General features: G+C 40.4%; 1 protein-coding gene across 1 annotated transcript in view; it reads left to right on the plus strand.

Annotated features, from left to right (window-relative positions):
- The first annotated feature begins 6,738 nt into the window (after window positions 1-6,738).
- foxg1a (forkhead box G1a) overlaps window positions 6,739-15,217 on the plus strand; it is a 35,312-nt gene continuing 26,833 nt past the window's right edge. The window contains exon 1 of the mRNA XM_063498608.1: window positions 6,739-8,575. Coding sequence (XP_063354678.1) covers window positions 6,974-8,299 — 1,326 coding nt within the window. The 5' untranslated portion in view covers window positions 6,739-6,973 and the 3' untranslated portion in view covers window positions 8,300-8,575. The remainder of the gene's footprint in view (window positions 8,576-15,217) is intronic.

Here is a 15,217-nt window from a genome sequence, read left to right on the forward strand (position 1 = left end):
AAAATGTATGAAATGAAACAGTGAATGAAATAAATGTGTAGCCTGTATAGTTGCATGTGTTTAATCTTTGCAGTGACATGTGTGAGCAGTTCAACCACCTCTCAGCATCAGCATCGTAACCCCACAGTCTCTGCTGCTGGTCGCTCTATGTGGAGGTTGTTCTCTATATTCCAGGTGATGAAAAAATCGTGTTTGTAAAAGTATATCTTGTTCACAATAGGCCTGATCCAAATAAACGTTTTATTCCTCTTAAAAACTCTTGAACTCGGCTATAAAAAGAGACTTCCCAGCAGTTTAAACGGGATTACTGTAAGATCATTACAGCTGTAACATCAACATGACACCAGATCTCCGTGTTAATATAACAAAAGTAGCAGGATTGGTGTGTGAAAAAAGAGGGCGGTATACTATTAAAACCCAGCGCGCGGTGATGTCAGGATTTTATTGACTCACTTTAAAAATAAAGCGATTTTTAAGTTATTTTCTCTCCTTTGCCACACTTTCCGCAGAGACGTTTTAATCAGTTTCACTCTCGCTTGAGTATTTATGGGACACACTGAGTGATTTAAATATTTTATTGCATATTATCGCCTGCTGTTAGAACTTATATGTGACCAGACGCAAGCAAGTTTGTCGTTTCAAACTATTTGGAATTTTCAACATTTACCAGAGAAAGTTTCAGGTGTTTGCTTTTTGCCATCACAGTCTCATTTTTATGTTTTCCAGACACGAACTTTAAATACTGCTAATAACGATAGATGTTATACGACTGCGCACGATAAACTGAGGCTCAGTATGAATGCCAACAGGAAGAGTGGCATTTGTCTCGGTGCAGTTCCACTTTCCACTGCAGGGTGGCATCATCTCTCCTTCTTTGAGCTCTAAAGCCAATCAATGACAATACTGATGTTAAGAAATCACACTGCGTCATGTGTTCAAACATTCACACTCTAAGGCAGTAAATTCTGCAGATTAACTCCATCGTCTTTGTGTAGGATTTAAGGGAAGGCCGATTATTTTGGTCGACCCCCACCCCCAACAAGGCATACTATAGGGGACAAAAATCAAATGCCCGTGTTTAAAAAAACACTTTGGGAAAAATTACTTTGTTCCCCAAAGGAAAAAGAAATACTTATTATCATTATCTAAATAGACTTGTGAACTAAAATGTCTCTCTGATATCCTCTGCTCCTTCTTATAGAGCTCCAACAAATCCCTGAAACCACAGTAAGACCCCCTAGAACTCACTTATGACTCCTTTTGATAACCAAAAGCCTTTACAAGAACCCAAGGAACCCTTTATTGACAGAATGCCCCCATCCACCCCATAGACTCCATTAACAAGCTCTCAGACTTTATTAAAACACCAGGTTTAACTTAAGAAAATCTGAAAGCCGTTAGGGCTCACTGAAAAAATCGAACCACCTAAAAAACTCTTTATTGAATCACTCAGTGCCCAAATAAACAGCATTTCCCCAAGAAGCAGCCCCCAAACCCCCTTTAACCATCTCTTTATATTCTGCTTAGCAACCCCACAAGAATTTCCAGATTCCTGATATGGAACCAGAAGTTCCTTAGTCACATTCCTGGACTGAACTATGGAACTTCAGGAACCCCCTGCATGCTTTTCTTGGTCTGAGCTTTTTCTTCTTTACTGTCCTCTTTCTGTTGGTATTTAGCAACTTTAAGAAGGTCTTGACCTTTATTAACCTCCCCTTAAACTCTTGAGCGCCAATGATCACCATTCCCCTCCTTAAGAAGCTCTTGGATCCCAAATAACAACTCTTGAGACCCTCATAATTGAACCCATTTCTACAGTAAGCAGCAAAAGAACCTTAAAACTTTCAGATCCCACTGAGTCCCCGAGGATGCCCCCAGAGACTACCAAAGCGCCTTAATGCTTTGCAAGGTCAGAGGTATTTTATTATTTGTTGCCTCTCCCTTTCAATTCAACCAGAAACACTTAAAATGAATAAAACAAATACTGAAAATATAATCTATAAGAATATAATCTTTTTCTTTTAGTGATGGCTGAAATCCTAATTATGATCAGACAGCTGGAGGTCGGAAGTCTCTTTTGCGTTTTTTTCGCCGTAAATATGATTGTTTTTTTTTTTAAAACTGATATATCATGAAAAGTAGAGCGATGCGCAAAAAGGTCATAATAAAAATATTTCAGTCTTCTAACAAGGTTTATTTAATGTTTCATATTCGTAAACGATTTAAGGATGTAAATGGAAACTTGTCCCCAACAGAATTCAATAAAAACAAAGAAGATTCACTTTAATCTCTTGCATAAGAAAGTTTCTGACGCTCCTATTTTGCCGGAAAATTTCAAAAAAGTTTATTTTGAGTTTCTATATTCAGAGCTTAGCACTGAGTGTACTTTGATGGTTCTTTTTTATTTGTTATACTTTAAAAAATATTTTTTCCAACGTTGTTTAAAGTGTTTCCTAAGTCGCTGAGGTCAAGATTTACTGTATCTCATCCTTCATGACGGCGTTTGCCCCCATAAAAGAACTCCATGTCGTTTTCAGTCCCTCTTGTTAATCAGCCGTTTTTCCACGACCTCTGCACTCCAAATAGTAACGCTCATATGGTTTTATTTGGAGTTTTACTTGTTGCCACTTTCTTCAATGCTTATTTTTGGCATTTTAAATTACAAGGACAATAACTGGATCCTGGTTTAATTTGAATGCCCCAGCTTTTTAATTTAAACACCAGCTGTTACCCGCCCAAGCAAATGTTAGAATTAGCATCTAAAAGTCGAGAAAAATTAGAAAGAAGCTGTTGTTATTTGAATTTATTTTTATTAAAACAAACAGATTTACATCTGGAACCGCAGAAACCACCCCTCCTGGCCTCTCTCCGACGAATCCACCTGCTGCTTTTGTTTCAGGGGACAAAACGTGTCCTTAAATTTCTGAAACAGGCGCTTTGCTGAGATGCTTTTGGACAAACTAACACCAGAGAGCACCAATTTTTATTCATCCCTGTTTTTGTCCTTCTGAGGCTGGATGGAGGGTTTTCTCTGCGGCTCCTCCTCCTCCACAACCTTCCCCTCCTCCTCCTCCTCAGGTCTGTTTGGATGCTGCAGAGTCTCACAGCCCGACAGACACAATCAGGAATTTACCTCAACACATACAGACACAACAAGGAAACACAGCGGCAACACGGAAGCGCTGCAGAAAACATGCAAGCTGAGCCGAACAGCCCGCTCACATCCTCAGTTTCTCTGAGCAAACAGCCAGTATGTTCAGTTAACAGACAAGCTCATAAACAAACAGCACCAAGTTAGATTACGCTGTCAAAATAAAAGCATAATGGAGAAAAGAATGTCCCTCTAAATACATTTCCTTTATGCGCACGTTTTTACGCACGAATAAAAATAGTGGGAAGAATGAGTATCAGTTTTTTGGCACCTGCTTGCACTTGACCAACACCCTGAATCATCTCATCATTGTTATTATTATTTGAAGAAAAAAATGCATTGCATGAAGCTGAATCTATCCTGTATTATAAAAACTATGGGAAGTGAATGAAAGATCCAAATGAAGAAAATAAATAAATAAAAAATTACAGAACCTTTCCATGAACGTTTTCATCCAGCAAATTGTTCCTTTTGGTTCTGTTTATTGTAAAAGACTAGTCAATAATAATAATATGGCATTAAATCATACATATATGAAATGTTCATATAAAAAATTAAATTCGAATTTAAAAATAATTTATTTTTAGCAAAACAGATAAAACAAAAACAAAATATAAAGCTTCACAGACGGGAAATACCATAATAATAACATGACCGGTGATGAATCTTAATGGTTTATATAACAAAATAATTAAAAACAAAAAATGGAGATTCTGACAAACTGATGGAGTTTATTCAGATTTGTAGTTTCTGAGAATGTGTTCAGTGCTCAGTTTCTTCTTTGTGCGTTAAAAACCTTCCAGCCCGAAATAAACCCGCTCACTTTGCTGCAAGTCTTCCCCTGCCTTGCTTCAGTGATGAGCGCCCATCACTGACAGACTGCTTCACCTTTTTCACAGAAAATAAATTCATATTTGTGGTTGTCTGAGAAGCGCAAACGCTTCCGTGACAATTCAGTGTTTCGTGCGTAAAAACAGCGGAGCGTGTCCGAGCAGCTGGTTCCTTTTTTATTAGAACTACACAAAGAATTACGTCAGGTGTATTTAATCCAGCTCGACTCTCTTAAAAGTCGCTCTTTGTTAATAAATGAGCTTTCTCCTCTTAAATTGTAGGTTTTCTGTGTGTCAGCAAGCTGAGTCACATTTCTGCCGAAAAGTCTCCACTTTGGATGAAAACTGTGAGTGCGTTTTTTTTCCTCCTCAGCGTTGTTGGCAGATTTCCACATGATTCAAAATAAAAAATAGGGGAAAATGTTCAGTTAGCTGCGTTGCTGCTGAGTTTTATGTGGTTTCGTTTTGGACAACACGATGCTCCAATGATGTCAAAAAAATGAGGGGGGGGGGGGGGGGGGGGGGGGCGCTTAAAATTTCGGTTGTCTTCCCCTCGCACACACTGACATCAAGATCCTCATACCACCTTAAACGTGTTAAATCAACTGTTGTGCACTTTACAGACTGACAGATTTGGCTGAGTGTGTCTCCCATTAAACTATTTAAGGTGGAATGACATTCTGAAAAGCTTTTATTTTGTAGACTTAACAGTTTTTTTTCCCTTTTGTAATTATCTGTTCCAGACAACACGTGAGGGTGTTGTTGAGGGGGAACATAATATATTTATTTTTTGCGCTCATATGGAGAGAAAACTTCATTGTAGTAGCAACAATACTTGTGATATCTGCATGGAAATATTACTATTACTGTGCTAATAACAGCGGTGTAGCTGTACTCATTTCGTCAATAATGACAGTGAATCAATAAAAAAAATCAGCAGTGCTACTAACAAGAGGTAGTTGTGTAGTTTCAGGGGCTGAAGCAGCTGCATACTGCTGGAAGTACTACAGGCGTATTTGAGTGGATAGTCGTGTAGTTGTTGTGGGAACACTTAGCAGTAGTTGCAGTTTATGCATGAATTAAATGAACTCCAGTGAGACCAGAAACAATATTTGACTTTATTCAAACAACAGCAACAATAACAAAGTGCGTAAATATTACTACACAGCCCAATTCGTGTAGTATCTGTAAAGCAATATGTGGTCTTAGCGGTTTACTATTAACATACGATAATAATGTAAACATTTAACAATGTAAGAACAACAGCGGTATCTATTCACTAATTTCCTCTCCACTGTGACACTTTAAACTTTTTTCATTTCCTTTTCGCAATCATTTCTTGGCGGGCTGGCAACCAAATTAGTTATAAATGCAAACACATCAACCCATTAACAGCGTCCCCGTCTTTAATTTTATGAACGTTAAAGCGGAGGCAGATAAGGCAGATATTGTGGACTTCTTTGCGTACATCCCTCAGTGCCGTTAGAGCAGCAGTAAATGAAGGAGCAGGGGTGCCGTACCAGTCACAGTATATGCGTATAATTGCAACGTATCTTATTTTATTTTGTTTTGTTTTTTCGAAGGAAAAAAATTACATAAATCTATTTGAAATGTTATGTTAAATGATTTCACATTTTTCTTAGGTATCGATGGCGGTTTAAAAGAAAAATAAAAAATAAATCTGTGAAGGCAGCTTGGTTCTAGCTCTCGGCGGCCCTCGGCTCTCCACCCTTTCCCACACTCCGAGTCTCTTCCTGCCTCCGGTTCACTTCGTGCTGTTGTTAAATTCTCCTCCGCTGGGAGGAAAGTAAGTGACTACTGAAACCTTCCTTAAAGTGGCAGATTGAAATGACACCATGTTTATGCCCGGCACACATTTTACGCACGGAGAAGCGGCTTTTGGAGAAGCAGCCCCGCAGCCTTTCTGCGCAGCGCAGTCTGCTGCGATCTGACACATAAATCACCTCAGCCTGTCCTGACCGTGTCCGCGTGCCCTCCGGATCCCCGCTCCTCTGTTTATTTTCCCGGGATGTAAACAGTTTTGGAGACGCCGAAGGGGCAAATATTTGAATCGGAGGAGTGTAAATATGAGGAGCGGCGGGGATTTGGGTTTACGCATGCACGGTGTGTGTTTTCCAGCTATGGTTTTTTGGTTTAGGTGGGGGAGAGAGTGTGAGAGGGGAGGGATGAGGGGAAGGCACACGAGTGTTGATAAGGGTGAGTGTGTTTTCTACGCTGCAAAAAGTGTCCGATTTGGCGGCGTAAAAGGCTGTAAAGTTTCATTTTCTCTATAAAAAATGTCCGGTGAATAGACGAGTGGGTTTTAAAAATCTCATTTTTTTATATTCGAGTTTAATCCGTTTACAGTTCAAGGGTATGATTTCGCAGATGAGATTAATACAAGGACAGGGAGCACGAGTTTGAAGAAGAATAGTCTAACATCCAACGAAAATTTTGAAGCAAACGATTCGCTTTGGAAACCATAAAAACAGACTAGTTGCTGTCGCAGTTCGATGTTCATTTTGATCAAATTTCGATTCGTTAAGACAGAAACCATGAAATGTATCGGGAAGGTGGGCATTTTTTGCAGCGTGCAAGGCATTGGTGGATGTGTGTGTTTCTCTGTGCGTCATGATTGGCTGAAAGCGCAGAGGACGCCTTAATATTTAATACTAATGTTCCCCTGGTTGGCTGAGGACTGGAAAGGTCCAACCAATGTTTTTTTACTTGCTTTAGTGGCTGTGGCTCCCTAATTAATTGCAGCTATCTGTCTCCTATCGATGTGTGTGTACATGTGTGTTGTGTGTGTGTGTTTCCTTTTTTCTCCCCAAACCGAACATGAAATAGTTTGTTGGGCTATACTTTCTTTCTTCCTATCTATCCCCCCTTCCTTCCTTCCCGTCCTGGTTCGCAGGCAGAGACAGGACAGATTGAAACCCAGCTGTGATCGTCGCTTTTGGTCGTTGCCATTTTCCCCCCTTATTGCCCGGTGATGTTGGATATGGGAGAGCGCAAAGAGGTGAAAATGATTCCTAAATCGTCGTTTAGTATAAACAGTTTGGTGCCCGAGGCCGTGCAAAGCGACAACAACAATCACCAGAACCAGCATCACCACCAAAACCACCTTCACCACCACCACCAGAACCACCACCACCGGCCCGGCGCCGCGGACGAAGCCGAGCAGAAAGCTCCTCTCCCCGCCGCGCAGCCGGACGTTAAGGCGGACCCTAAAAGTGACTCCTCGAGACAGGAGAGCTGCCCGGACGAGAAGGAGAAGCAGGAAGAGAAAAAGGACGCAAAGGACGGAGACGGCGGCGCTGGAGGGAAGGACGGAGAGAAGAAAAGCGGCAAGTATGAAAAACCTCCTTTTAGTTATAACGCTTTGATAATGATGGCCATCAGACAGAGTCCGGAGAAGCGGCTCACTCTGAACGGCATTTACGAATTCATCATGAAAAACTTCCCGTACTACCGGGAGAACAAACAGGGCTGGCAGAATTCCATCCGACACAATCTCAGCCTCAATAAATGCTTCGTCAAGGTGCCGCGGCACTACGACGACCCGGGCAAGGGGAACTACTGGATGCTGGACCCTAGCAGCGACGACGTTTTCATCGGCGGCACTACCGGGAAACTCCGACGGAGGTCCACCACGTCCCGAGCCAAGCTGGCTTTCAAGCGGGGTGCTCGGCTGACCTCTGGGCTGACCTTCATGGACCGAGCCGGCTCCTTGTACTGGCCCATGTCCCCCTTCCTCTCTCTACACCACCCGCGGGCAGGCGGCGCCCTCGGCTACAACGGGACCTCCTCGGGATACCCGGGTCATCCCATGTCCTACAGCACCATGCTCACCCAGAACATGAGCAACAACCACTCGTCGTTCCCATCCTCCAACGGGCTCAGCATGGACCGGCTGGTCGGGGGGGATCTCCCCTACGCGACGCACCACCTGACAGCGGCGGCCCTGGCGGCCTCGGCGGTACCCTGCGGCCTCTCCGTGCCTTGCTCCGGGGCCACTTACTCCCTGAACCCCTGCTCGGTGAATCTACTGGCCGGACAGACTAGTTACTTTTTCCCTCATGTCCCACACCCGTCCATGACCACGCAGTCCGGCGGCAGCGGCGGCACCTTGCAGGCCGCCCGGGCTTCGGCCTCCAATTCCCCGCAGGCTCCGTCCTCCTCCTCGCTGCCCTGTGACTCTCTTAGGCCAGCTCTGTCCGGCTCTCTGCCGGCCTTCTCCTCGGGACTTTCCGGGGGGTTGTCTGACTATTTTACGCATCAGAACCAGAGTTCAACCTCCAACCCGCTTATACACTAACACCCCAAACCCTCACCCCAGCCTCACCCCTCCACTTTATCCCACCTCACCTCTCCATCCATGCATCCATCCCCTCATTCTGCCCTGAAGGAGTGAGAATCTTTAAGTGACTGGAACTGTAAGTTGAACATTTTACACTGAACATTTACATTGTACAAAAAAATGACAAAATTATTATAAACTACCTACTATAGAAAAAAGAGAAGAGGCTTAAAACTGCAAAACAAAAAAGAGCAGCACTGAGAAACTAACAGAAAGCAGCCCTGAAGTTTCCAGGTATTTTTTATTATTATTATTATTATTATCTTAATTGTTGTTATTATTATTATTATTATTATTATTGCTTCTTCTTCTGCTCCATCTTCTCCAGCAGTTTTAATTTTTGTGTACATAACGTCTGTTCCTATAAGTGTCCGGGGTTTGTCTCTGTATAGTACTGTCAGTCAGCGACGTGCAATGTGATCTGAGATAAAAAAAAAAAACACAAAACGAACAAAAACACAAAAAACAAAAACCAGAGAGCGTGAGGAGAGCTGCAGGCTGATTTTTTTCTGTTATTATTATTGGAGGAGGTATTACTTTCATAGAATGTGTATTTAAAATAGTTTCGTCTAATTTTAAAATTTAAAAAGGTAAAATAATAATAATATCTCTGATAGCCTGTTTTGCCCGCATTTTTGCAGTATTATAGGTATCATGCGGGGTTGAAGAAAAGCGGCGGAGAGTGATTTTATTTTACAAAATTGAAACACATTTTTTATATATTTTTTTTATTTTTTGTTTCTAGCGACTCTGCCTCCCGCAGTTTAAAGTCCCGAGACTGTTTCTCCACTCGTTTAATTTCCCAGTTGAAAACTGCTAATGTACTTTCTATAGACCAAAGAATCGGTTTTTTAGGAATTTTAGAGTCAGTATTCAGCTGCATAATACTACAGGCCTAATGTGGAAAGAATTAAGGACTAAATGAGTGAATGAATGAATGGGAGAAGGTGTGGATGACGGAGTGAATGATGCCTCCCTCACTGCAGAAAATATCCATTTAAACGAGATTCATATTGCTTTTGTTGCAGTCTTTTTAAATTAGCTGAAACGTAAATGGAGTTTGGTGGCGCCGATTTTTTTCAGTGTCATCAGCGAAGGATTGTTAGTGCTGCTGGAGAGATTTTTTTGCCTCATGTTGCCTGTTTTTTAAAACTCTTTGAATTTAACTGCTCGTGCTATAGAAAATTCAGATTTTAAGGCTGAATATTGAGCACAAATTTCTCGTTTTGCTGATGGATATTTTCCGCAGTGCAACCTGTGATGTGCTTTCTTTGACTGTAAACGTGATCGCCGATAAAAACGGACGTTCACGCTTCTTTTCCTTTTATTTACTTTTTGTATTATTAGTAAAAAAAGCGAGCGAGAGAGAAATGTCTATTTGTAAGTTGAATGTGGGCTTTTGCTTTTCTGTTTTTCTATAAAAGGAGGAACGATGTAAAAACCCCTTTGTTTGACAAGAAAAAAAATGCCTCATTATCTAATACTACTTGGAATGATTGTCCTTTAATTGTCGTCTCTAAAAAAATTTTCATGGTTGTGATACTATTGTGGTCTTATTCTTATTCCCGTGTTTGTCGCTTACAAAAGTTTAAAAAAAGAACAAAAAAAGAAAAAAAATAATCATAAAAAATAAAAATAAAAGAATAGGTTACATTCATAACTAATGAAAATCCTTTTGTCTTTTTTTTATTCCTGCCGTCCGTGTTTTCACTGATTTCACTGAAAAGCACAAAAATCAATTTAGGATTATTATTGTTCATATATTTTTTTTTAACAGCAAAACCACCTTTTTTTTTCTAGATTTTAACTTAAATTTTGGATTTTCTTAATCAGATTCTGAATTATGGTTTTATGGAGAGCAAACATCATTTGATTCATTTGTGGGCTATGGTAGATAACCCACCTCATCCACACAAGTGTTTTCCGTTTATGTTTTCCTGGAGTTTTAGTTGTTCTTGTTTACGCACACGTCTGGGATTAAAACAAACAAACAAAAAATCAACCTGTGCGTTACAGCTTTTACGTGTGCAGATTTATGCGCGTCTCGGTGAAAAAACTGTCAAATGATGCAACCGGAGATCGCGTTAAGGCTGCTGAAGCCTGACTGACTGTGTGAGGGTCTTTTTGTGTTTCAGGTTGTGACATTTTCTCCTTCTGAGCAGTGAAATCTGAGGCGCTGGAGGCTGTGGCCTCTGGGTTTGTGTGCAGCCCCCCTCCACCCCCCCTCCCCAAAAATGTCATGTTTGCACTGTTTTATCATCATATGTTTGTTTGGTTTAAACTGCTCACAGCTCAAACCACCGTACACTAGTTGTAAGGAGCTCCAGTTTTTTCAGGCTTTTTCCCAAAGAAAAGTCAGGATGTGAGAGCAGATTTGAGCGCTGTGTCACTGATGCGTTTCAGTGTTTTAAATGCGGCTTTTCTTGCTCACTTTGATCAGTTCTGTTTGTTTATTTAAGCCCCAGAGCAGAAACTTTCTGGATATTTTCCCCTTTACATTTTCAGATTTGACATCTTTCCTAAACAAGAGTCAGCTTTTGCAGGCTAATTGTGGTCACTGGTGTTCTTTCTTTGGCGCTGTGCAGTGTTTTCTTCTGTCTGTGGCTTTTTATGTGTTAACAGGTGATGACTTTGATGGTGAGATGACTCTTCTTCTCTGTTTTTTAATCATTCTGCCTCATCTGATTTTTTTTCTTTTTAAGAATCAGAAAAAGATGATTTTTTTTTCTTAAATTTAGAGATTTGTGCATTTTTTTCTTGGTCAGGGGTCAAATGGTGATGGCGCGTTTTTTCCCCTACTATTTTTGATATTTCCACCGTCAGGAGACTTTCTTTCTTTTCCTCCTTGGCGCTACTGTGGTTTAGATTTTGAGTATTTCAGATGCTGGTGGCCGGGTTTGCGCCTTCTTGGTGCTATTTTACAGTTGAAACTTAAACAATGTTGAAAATTTACTTCTTAAATTTGGAACTATTTCATGTTGTGTGAAGTTATTTATTTATTTTTGTGGTGTCATATTTGTACTATGCAGACATGTCTGAGATCCACATGTATTTTTCATGTATAGGTCGCAGCTCGCTTGGTTTGGTTTTTAAATCTCTCCAAACACACACACACACACACACACACACACACACACACACACACACACACACACACACACACACACACACACACACACACATAAAATCTTACATTTTAGATTCTGTTAATTCGGTTCTTCAGTAAACAGGTTCACATATCGGTTTTCAGTATTTTTGCGCTTCTGTGGAGAAGAAACATGAATTAAATTCAGCAGGGATGCACGTGCTGGTCGTGAAGTCTCACATTTGGAGATTTTCTCTCTTTGTTACCTGATGCTCTGCGTTTAATTCTGTGTGGCTGCAGCTTATGTGCCACTTTCTGTTTTGTTCTTACGCTTTTTTGGGGGGGTGTTTGTGTGTTTCCTTCAGGAAGTCTGATTCAAAGCTGAGCGTGTGCGTTTGTGTTGTGCTTTCTGCTGCCACGATCAGCTTCAGTGTCTTCTTTGAGGTGCTCTGATCGCTTTTTGTGCAGTTGTCGTGGCCCGAACTCAGCCTGAAATCAGAATTCTACTTTCAGCCCTGAAAAGGAAAAGTGAGATCTGGATGCAGAGATGGTGTTTGCGTCCTCCTCCTCAGCGCTTATGAGCAGCGCCTAAAGACTCTCAGTGTGTTCAGATGTCGCTGTGATCGCGTGGATGTTTGTTGTTGCAGCTGGTGTGATTTTGATCTGCGGCCTGCAGCTTTTCCTCCTCTCTCTCTCGCTCTCTCTCTATGGTGGTGCACAATCACCACCTCACATTTTTTTCTGCAGATTTGTGGCGTAAAGCCGTAAACTGAGCCTCTCTGTCTGAGGCGCTGCAGGCCTTCCAGCTTCTTCTTTGTGTTTTAACATTTCAGCACAGGCTACACACACATATACATTTTTTCTTTCTCCACTTTCAGGAGTTTAAATTCTCTAGAGTCCATTTTAGTTGGTGCCTCATGCTTTCTGAAGCCCGTTTTCTTGCAGTGTTGTTGCTAAATTCGAATAATGTTTGCTCAATTGAAGGAAAACAAACAAACAAAAAAACAAAACAAAACAAAAAAAAACTGTTTCGATGTGAGGATCGTCCTTCCTCACCTGACAACACGTTCTAACCTGAATGAGTCTCTGCTCGGTTTTGGATAAACGCCATCACGTGATTTGTCCTATAGTGAAGTATAGTAGGTCTATAGGTCTCCTCCATCCATCTTAAAGCTCCAATTTTTTGTCTCAGAAACAACAGGTCTTGGTGTTGTTGCAGAATGTTGTTTCCCGTCTTCCCTGTCGTTTGGTGGAAAGATAATTCATAATCCATGCAGATGTGAGCGTGTTCTGCTCATACAATAAGCCTGCAAAGCAAACACTGAGTTTCTCATAGAGTCAGTGTGAGAAAAATGTGATATTTATCTTATTTAGTTAAAACAAACTTATAAAGAAACCTCACAACAACAACAACAACAGGTAGTACAATTATTTCAAATAATGATAATGACAGAATAAGGACTATTGCCCTCATGCCTGTCTGCAGCCCACAGGTCAAAGGTTAAACCTCCATCCTTTTTTTGTACCTTTCTTAATATGTGTTAAAATAGCAACCATCTTAAAATCTCTTCATTTCTTTCAGTGGAAATTATCCCAAAAAACAAAAAAACAAAAATCCCAAAAGACACAAAACAGAGTTCATTATTATTATTGAATGTTTTTGCTTTTTAAACAAAATTCATGTCCCATTAAGAGATTTTGGATCATGAAATATTTCAGTGCTGCACCTGCAGTAACTGAAGCAGGAGGTCAAAGGTCAAACCTTCAGACTGCCTGCAGCTTCCACAGGAAGCAAGTGCGACCCACGCGTAGCAGACGTTTAGTGTTTGTGTTGAACCTGCAATCAAAGCAGCAGAAAGTGGAACAAAAGAATGACGCTGATAGTTGTGTCTTTCTGCTTTTATTTCATAATTATTTATTTTTTCTGTGCATCGCCGCAGCGGCTGCTGGCTTCAGTCTGAGTGCAGATGGCTCAGGATCTCCTCCGCCTTTTTATCGCGCACAGATCCGTCGTTTGGAGTCGCTGAAAACCTTCGGCTGTTTGTGCTGTTTGCTGCTGCTGCTTTAGTGCTCAGTGGATCAAGTGTGATCTTTCATTCTACAGCTTCAGGGTTTATTTTGTGGATCAATAGCCGGTGTTTTGCTGCTCTGTCAGAGGCCTTATGCATGCTTGTTTCGGCTGCCTGGTGAACACATTTCACCCAGACGGGCTCCTGGGTTTTCTATTTATTTATCAACTTATTTTTTTATGTCTTGATAATGATTTTGATTTAAGTTATAGGAGACATTCATTTACTTATTTCTTCAGATCAGAAAATACTCACTTTAAAGTGTTCAGCATGGCATTTTAAAGGCACAATAATGACTTTTGATGGATTTTTTGCCTTGAGAAGAAGAGGAAAAGAAAATAGAATGAATGGAAATTTAAAAAAAAATGTGATTATTGGACAATCAGTCAGTCTGGCCTCCAAACCGCAAATCAGTCCTTTAATGGAGAAGGTTTGTTACACAGTAGCTCTTCTTCTAATCAGAAAAATCTGAATTATGTGAAGTTCTGGGAACATTTAGTCAACAGGTATAGCTTACATGTTTTTATGAGAAGAATAAAGCTTCTGAAAGAAAATTGCAGTAAAAAATAATTACTGTCACACACACTACTCTGAATTTGGTTTAATTTGTGACAACGATTTACATTACATCTGGGCATCAATTCAGAGTTTTCCATCACCAACAAGAGGATAACATATGAAGAAAGCCCTAAATGTTTGAATTTGACTAAACAGATTGGACCATTTAACGAGAATCTCATTGTCAGTGATAAAATGCCACAAAATCTAAACACTTTGAAATGTAGGTTTTTAAAACTCTAATTCCTTTGGCACTGAAATGGAAGGCAGTTAAGGCACTGAACAGTGTCGGCCTGTTGTCATCAAAACATCTGATTAAAAAACAGAAAGAGTCATTTCAGTGTGGAGTCTGAGGGGCAGTAAAGTCCACGAGGACAACTAAATATTTTATTCTTTAGCACTATATTAGAGATTTAAAGGATAAATGAACATTCCCAGTTGGTGTCTTAAAAATAGCAAAAATAACAACATTAATTTGTACCAGTAAGGATAAAACATGTGATCTCATAATCCAGGATTTAATTGTAAGATTTAGCTTTAGCATAAACGAAAATGGGAAATATTTTGAGAAACAAGATCTGGTGGTTAGGAGATTTTTACAGTCTGAAAAGTAGGAATAATATTCAGAGTATCTTGGTAGTTTGGCGTTAAATAGAAAAACACGAAGCTTGGCAACCCCCCCCCCCCCCCCCCCCCCCCCAAAAAAAAAAAAAAAACCCCATCAGGCTTTAAAAGCCCAGATTTCTTGCATAATCTGATATAGCTGTATTGGTGTTATTCCTGCATCATCATAATAATGCTGATCACCATTGCAGCTGGTCAGTGAATCAATAGCCAAGAAGCTAGCTAATGCTTAAAAAGATCATTAGAAAACCAACATGTATGATCTAAATTTGGCTGCCAACAAACCTAACTCGACACATTCATTTTATTGCATAAAATAATAAAGAAAACACTTTAAGTGGCCACCATTTGTTCCAGAAAAACGTTTTATACAAATAAATGTATTTTTTCCATACAAAATAGCTATGACATCACAACAGTATGATTGGTCAGTTGCAATGTCGATCCTGGACCAACATTTCATTATTATTTTATGGTGGTGTAGAACAACACAATGCAGAACAATGTTGTAAATCCACACTCACAGACAAGTGATGGTCT

The sequence above is a fragment of the Pelmatolapia mariae genome, linkage group LG16_19 (assembly GCF_036321145.2).
Source record: "Pelmatolapia mariae isolate MD_Pm_ZW linkage group LG16_19, Pm_UMD_F_2, whole genome shotgun sequence".
NCBI classification, from domain to species: domain Eukaryota; kingdom Metazoa; phylum Chordata; class Actinopteri; order Cichliformes; family Cichlidae; genus Pelmatolapia; species Pelmatolapia mariae.